Source organism: Centruroides sculpturatus, unplaced genomic scaffold (assembly GCF_000671375.1).
Source record: "Centruroides sculpturatus isolate CEXI.00-Female unplaced genomic scaffold, Cexi_2.0 scaffold115, whole genome shotgun sequence".
Taxonomy (NCBI): Eukaryota; Metazoa; Arthropoda; class Arachnida; order Scorpiones; family Buthidae; genus Centruroides; species Centruroides sculpturatus.
In genome coordinates, this window is record NW_019384545.1 from 156,122 (window position 1) to 163,049 (window position 6,928).

Here is a 6,928-nt window from a genome sequence, read left to right on the forward strand (position 1 = left end):
TAATACAGTTAATTATGACATCAAAAGTATTATCTTATTTATTATTAAAATATCATTTTTAATTTATGCTACTAAAACAAATTATTGAATTAATGTTAACTTATATAAATTAAACATTACAGTAGTGAAACATTTTTTTATTGTTTCTATTTGAACATTATTGATTTTATTTAAATATTTTACAATTAATAATACACAATTAAAAACTGAAAATAATTTTTATTTAAATAGGTCACTGCAAGATCAAAAAATGCCATTGAAGCTTGGTTTAAAGATTTAGCTGGATCTAAACCACTTACAAGCTTAGCAAAAAAGGTGAGATGTCTGTTCATGTTTATATCCAAAATTCATTGCTATAATTTTATTTTAGTTAATTTTATAACTAAGCATTCACATGGACTTTGGTCAGTTTGACTCATGTTATGCATCATAATCATGCATTTAATTTAGAATAATAAAAATATTTTTTGATTGAATTATTTTAGGATTCTTTTTTATTTTTTGCTATTTTCAAACTATGTAAATTCATACCATGTACCATGTAAATTTATAAGATCAGTCAAATTGCTCAGTATTTTTTGTGATCAATCATAAGTTATGTCAGTCTATGCAAATTAAAACCTATTTTATAACATGGTTATGTCAATAAAGCTAATAACTCAACATTGTGGTATCACTATAACTAAGAAGCTTTCTAAATTATTCATGTTAGGGAATATTAAATCAGAATATTTTTTAAATTTTGGAACTTTGAAGATGAGCATTTTTTTAACAATTACTTTTGAACATAAAAACAATCTAAACAAGATTTTAATTTGGGGAATAGGAACTGTTCAGTTGGGACCAGACCATTGAGGACTTTGAAAGGGAGACAATTTTGGAAATACAAGAGGCTGTACAGAGGGAACTAAACAGAATTCAAAAAGGTTTTTCAAGAGGGCATATGTAAATTGCAAGAATGTGCAAAAATTTGTATAGGTCATGGAGGAGTGTATTTTGAAGACTGATACTAAAATGAATCATTTCTGTCAAAATTTTTTTTTTTATAAATTTAATCTTTAAACTTAATAGGTGCACCTTGTATAAATAACAACAATAATTTTTAATATTGATATGATAATTATTAAAATATATAATTAATTTTCACTTTTTAAATATGTGATTGTATAATGAAGATTTATAGATTCATCAAAATATAATTAATATTAAACATTACAGGTTCCTATTTCAAATAAAAAAGAAGAAATTTTTATGACATTATATGAATTTTCTGTTCCAACAATGAGAGCTGCTTGGTTTATTAAAATGTCTTCTGCTCATACAGTAGCAATTTCAGAAGCAAAAATAAAGAAACGCCAACTTCCTGATCCTTCTCAAGGTTAGCATGATTACTTAATATAGCATGATGTAATACAGTAGCACGTCATTTATCCGAATCATTTGGGGACTGGGGTTATTTGGATATCTTATTTTTCAGATAACCAATTATGTATGAAAAAATATATTAACCTGTCCTATGTTGATCCCAAAAATATTCGNTAAATTTTTTCTATTAACATAATTTTATAAATTTTCTTCTAAATGATATAGGATGAACTTACGGCAGTTAATGTTAAACAGGGATTCACTAGCACACCACATATTGCAGATGAGGTAAATTTTTAAAAATAATAATCATGGAAATTGTATCATTAAAAATTATTTTTTTATTTTGTACAAAAAATAAATATATTGAAAAATATAAAAAAAAAAAAAAATAATATTTTGGAAGTTAATCTAGTATCAAGAACGTTCGATTCAGCATGACACAGTCTGACTGGAACGCTTTCAGTTAACTGACGTTTCGGTTGATCGGCTTTCAGATAAACGATGCTCTACTGTATTATATTTTATCTTCAATATCTTCATATATTGAATTTTCAAAAAGTCTGTGAATTTTTAAAACATAACAAAATTAATGTGAACTAAGTAAACATTATTTTTACTGTGAGCTTATTCAGTTAGTGTAGTTAGAACAGCTTTCTTTTATAAAGAAACTTTTTACATTCAAAGTTGCTTATATGAAATACAATAATTTCCCTACATTTATAATGTTTTTAATATATGCATGAATACTTGTACATATACATAAAGGTATCCCATGTACAGCACAGCATTTCTACAACACAGTTTTGCTCTAATACAGTTTGAAAATTGGGAAAATCCCCTGCACAACACGATTTCTAGTTTCACTCTAGCATGATTTGAGAAATCCTCTATACAAAATAACACAGTTTTTAAGTGTAAACGCCATTATATGATATTTTTTTTATTCAAGTAAGCAAACAAGTTGTCTCAAATTTGCCCATGAATTTTAAAATATTGAAATTTTCAATTTTTGTTTTTGTACCTTTCATCATGTTTACTTTAATGAAAACTGATAGTAGAATTTGTCTTCCTTGTCCTAGCTTTCCTACCATATCAACCAGGTGTTGTCATTGCTTTCAGACTTCAGCCATTAAGAATGTCACTGTTTTGTTTTTATAGATTAATCATTTAATAAAGTTTATTTAAACATTTTTAGGTAAGTGTTATTAACTTTTTTTTAACTGTAGGTAAGTAATCATTTGTAAAAATAATGAATGAAATTCCATGCTATCTCAATACTACTCAAACTCCAACAATTCAATTTTTAAGCACAAATTCTAGAAAATGTTGCTTGGTACTTGACTGAACAAACACAATCCACTAAAACAAATTTTTGATTAATATCATATTTTTATTTTGCCACCCATAAAAATTTTTATGATAAAAATAAAAATATATGAAAATGTTGCTGATATTTTGTATCAAGATCAACAAAAAAGCTCAGAAGATGGCAATACTTTGTAAAATGAAAATGCCCTTGTTTAAATAAAATTGATATTAACACATAATACAGTTAATTATGACTGTTAGTTAATTATTGATTGGAATAAATTATCAGTTGCTTTAATAAACATATTTTTCTTACAAGGAGACCCTGCGGCTTTGGGGAAACAGATTTTGATGATCTTTGGTGTAGAGATAGTACACCATGTGAGTGTACTACCTGTAAAATACTAAAGTGCAATACTCAAATATAATCAAGAAAAACGAACTTAAAGTTTTTTTAGCACTTTATATATAAATTATACATGCTTCCATTTGAGCGTCCTGTGGCTGAGTGGTAACGATCCTGACTCTTATGCCTGAGTTCCCGGGTTCGATTCTCGTGTATATATATATATATTTTTTTAATTCATAAATACTTATAATGTATTTATTTATTTACTCATTCATTTATTTCTTATTATTTATTTATTTTAATTTAATTTCTACTATTCCAAGTCTAATATTTTTATACTTTTGTTGACAATAACGGCGCATTCTTGACACCTATGTGTCAACTTTCCCATCTAATTGTTATCACTAACGGTGACCGATCTAATTCTCACTAGGAGCGTTTTTTCTATCGGAGTTCTTTTTCACTCACTCTTTAACAGTTCGTTTCTAAATTTCGACACGAATAGACGTATTTGTGTAGTAAAACTTATTTTGAAAAATTATTTTATAATCAAAAAATGTCGTCAAGAGAAGCAAGTTCTTCACGTTGTGACGAAAAAACTGTTGATGATAACTCTTTATACAGTGATGTAAAATACTAACTTGTAAAGTGCAAAACTCAAATATAACCAAGAAAAACGAATATAATTTATTGAAGCAATATTATATAATTACATATCATTGTCAGATGTACATGATCGTGAATGATACTTATGATAAAAACATTCAAAACAAAAATTCTGTCTACACCAAGAACAACAAATAAATGCTGCTTTTTTAAAAGGTATCATCAACAGTTTTTTCGTCACAACGTGAAGAACTTGCTTCTCTTGACGACATTTTTCGATTATAAAATAATTTTTCAAAATAAGTTTTACTACACAAATACGTCTATTCGTGTCGAAATTTAGAAACGAACTGTTAAAGAGTGAGTGAAAAAGAACTCCGATAGAAAAAACGCTCCTAGTGAGAATTAGATCGGTCACCGTTAGTGATAACAATTAGATGGGAAAGTTGACACATAGGTGTCAAGAATGCGCCGTTATTGTCAACAAAAGTATAAAAATATTAGACTTGGAATAGTAGAAATTAAATTAAAATAAATAAATAATAAGAAATAAATGAATGAATAAATAAATAAATACATTATAAGTATTTATGAATTAAAAAAATATATATATATATACACGAGAATCGAACCCGGGAACTCAGGCATAAGAGTCAGGATCGTTACCACTCAGCCACAGGACGCTCAAATGGAAGCATGTATAATTTATATATAAAGTGCTAAAAAAACTTTAAGTTCGTTTTTCTTGATTATATTTGAGTATTGCACTTTAGTATTTTACAGGTAGTACACTCACATGGTGTACTATCTCTACACCAAAGATCATCAAAATCTGTTTCCCCAAAGCCGTAAGGTCTCCTTGTTAGTAACAAAAAAAAAAAAAAAAAATAGTATGCTATTGCTAACTTTTGGAACTAATCCTATGTTTTGTATTAATCTTTTGTTTCATATAGCATGGATTTGCATAACACAGCACTTTTTCAGAATGTAACTACCATTTTCTATGAGAGATACCTGTATATACATACACATGGATGGTTGTGTAATAAAATTTTTTAAGGTCAGTTTACACTATTACATCAGACTGTTTTACTTTTAAGGGACTATTTTAATCTTGAATTTCTTATAAGGATATTCATGAAGGAATTTTTTTAAATATTAATTATTGCTTATAACAGAGATATATTAGATAACTGATAAAACCTTCTAATGAAAAAATAACAATTTATCAGTTTGAATATTCTAAATTTTAATTGAAATTGTTTACTGAACAGTTTAACATTATCAAACAACTTTATCAAATCAAGCATACAATTTTGAGAAAATAAAAATAAAAAAAGATAATTTCTTCGGCATATTATCAAATAAGCACTTGATTTTACTTAGATCATACCAAATACAATAAGCAGATTGATTGATTTATTTTGTTTTTTGAAATTTCTTCTGGAAAGAAAAATAATTATTGGTAAATATATTCATAACAGCACATGTAAAAACTGGAACAGTACAAAATGAAACTAACAGCTATATGCAATTTTCAGCAAATAACTGTAAAGTTATAAGTTTTTGACCGCTATTCCTCATCAGGAAATAGAACCGTTTTTTTTGTTTTTGTTTTATTTCTTGATGAGGGCCTCCAAAACAGTGGTGGAAAACCTTAGATCTTTTGTTATTTGCTGAAAATTGCATATAGGTGTTAGTAAATATATTTATCATTGAAAACGCATTTTATTTAATATATTTTTTAATCCTTTTCTTTAATATTTTTCTATAGAGTGGACTCAAGCATTGTGTAAATTTTTACGGGAACAACTTCAAAAATTAGCAGAACATTATCATAGTAGCATTGCTTTAGGTAGTGCATCAAATACTACAACTACATCTATGGGTTCTGGTAGTAATAGCAATGTTATTGGTTCAAGTTCTACAGGATCAAATTCTCTGAATGTATCAGTAGATGTTGCATATAAACATTGGCAGTATATTTGTCAATTAGCAAGACATTTATTTGAAGTAAGTAAATTAATTAATGACAGTTATTCAAACTAGTATTATTTGAAAACAAGAAAAATTTGCTATTTTATTGTCAGAAAGATTGTCTGTTTCAATATTTAAATATAAATAAAAGGTAATAAATTTTTATTTATAAAAAATTATAAGTTATTTAAAAATTCAAAGAAATAGTATATTATAGGACAATTATCTTATAATGTTATATAGTTTTAAAAGTATTTTAACTTACATTCTTTTTCACTCATAAAAGTATTTGAAATTAATATATTTTGAATTTCTTCTATGTTCATAGATTTTTAATTAATTGAGCTGAATTTATTTCGAATATTGAAATAAATTAAAATTTTCAGATTTGTAAAATAAAATAAATTTTATTTACAAACTCAGATTTTATGATTTATTTTTAATTGTTTAATAATTTAAGTTTAAAAAAAAAGAGCATAAATCACACTTTCAGTTAAATAAATTACAGTACAACCTACTTACAGTAATCAGTTGGGACTCATTTATATTGGTGATAATAATTGACTTGATAATATTAAGGATGTAAATAAGACTAATTAATGGAAATGTTTTGGTTTTATTGACTCTGACATTAAAAAAGACAAGTTAAAACAATTATAAAATATATCTATATATATAACCCATTCATTTCGTGTCCGTCCCGTAACCGTTTCATAACGGACACTAGAGGCGCCCCTATCGTGTGTCATATTTCAAACACCAAATTAAATTAACAATTTTATTTATTATTTAAATTAACAATATAAATTATTATTATTCATTTGGCCAATGAATTATTATTTGGTCAATATAACAATATAAATAATTCATTATATTTGTAATAGGAATTTATTATTGTCACGGAATGCATGTAATGTTAACTAGGGGACGAGTAACGAAAAACCGGATAGGTTTGAATCACTACGTAAGACGATAAAGTTTGAAATAGTTAATTAATTAATTAAGGTAATATAAGGTAAAATCGAGGTTTACAAGCGAAGGTAAATAAACAAATTAAACTATTTTAAAGTATTTATAGAATGTTTAATAGATACAAATATAGATCCGTATGACGCGATTGGGACGGTAAGATTTACCCTCCGAATAAAGGGAATGGCGACCCCCCTCTGTGCGAACAATAAATGTCTAATGAACCATCCCCGTACGCGCAACCCTTCCCGAGATATAGCCCTCCGAAAATTATTCTACGGGTCACGTGACCGCCTGTTTGCCAGAATTTACCCTGCGAATGAGCGGGTCGGCGACCCCCCGAGTGTGGGC

The 6,928-nt window shown here is 26.9% G+C and overlaps 1 protein-coding gene across 1 annotated transcript in view; it reads left to right on the top strand.

The window, feature by feature from the left end:
- The window catches only part of LOC111623468 (mediator of RNA polymerase II transcription subunit 12-like protein), a 186,218-nt gene that overhangs the window by 39,413 nt on the left and 139,877 nt on the right, over window positions 1-6,928 (top strand). The window contains exons 5-7 of the mRNA XM_023366052.1: window positions 232-315; window positions 1,219-1,378; window positions 5,406-5,644. Of these exons, the coding sequence (XP_023221820.1) occupies window positions 232-315; window positions 1,219-1,378; window positions 5,406-5,644 (483 nt within the window). The remainder of the gene's footprint in view (window positions 1-231; window positions 316-1,218; window positions 1,379-5,405; window positions 5,645-6,928) is intronic.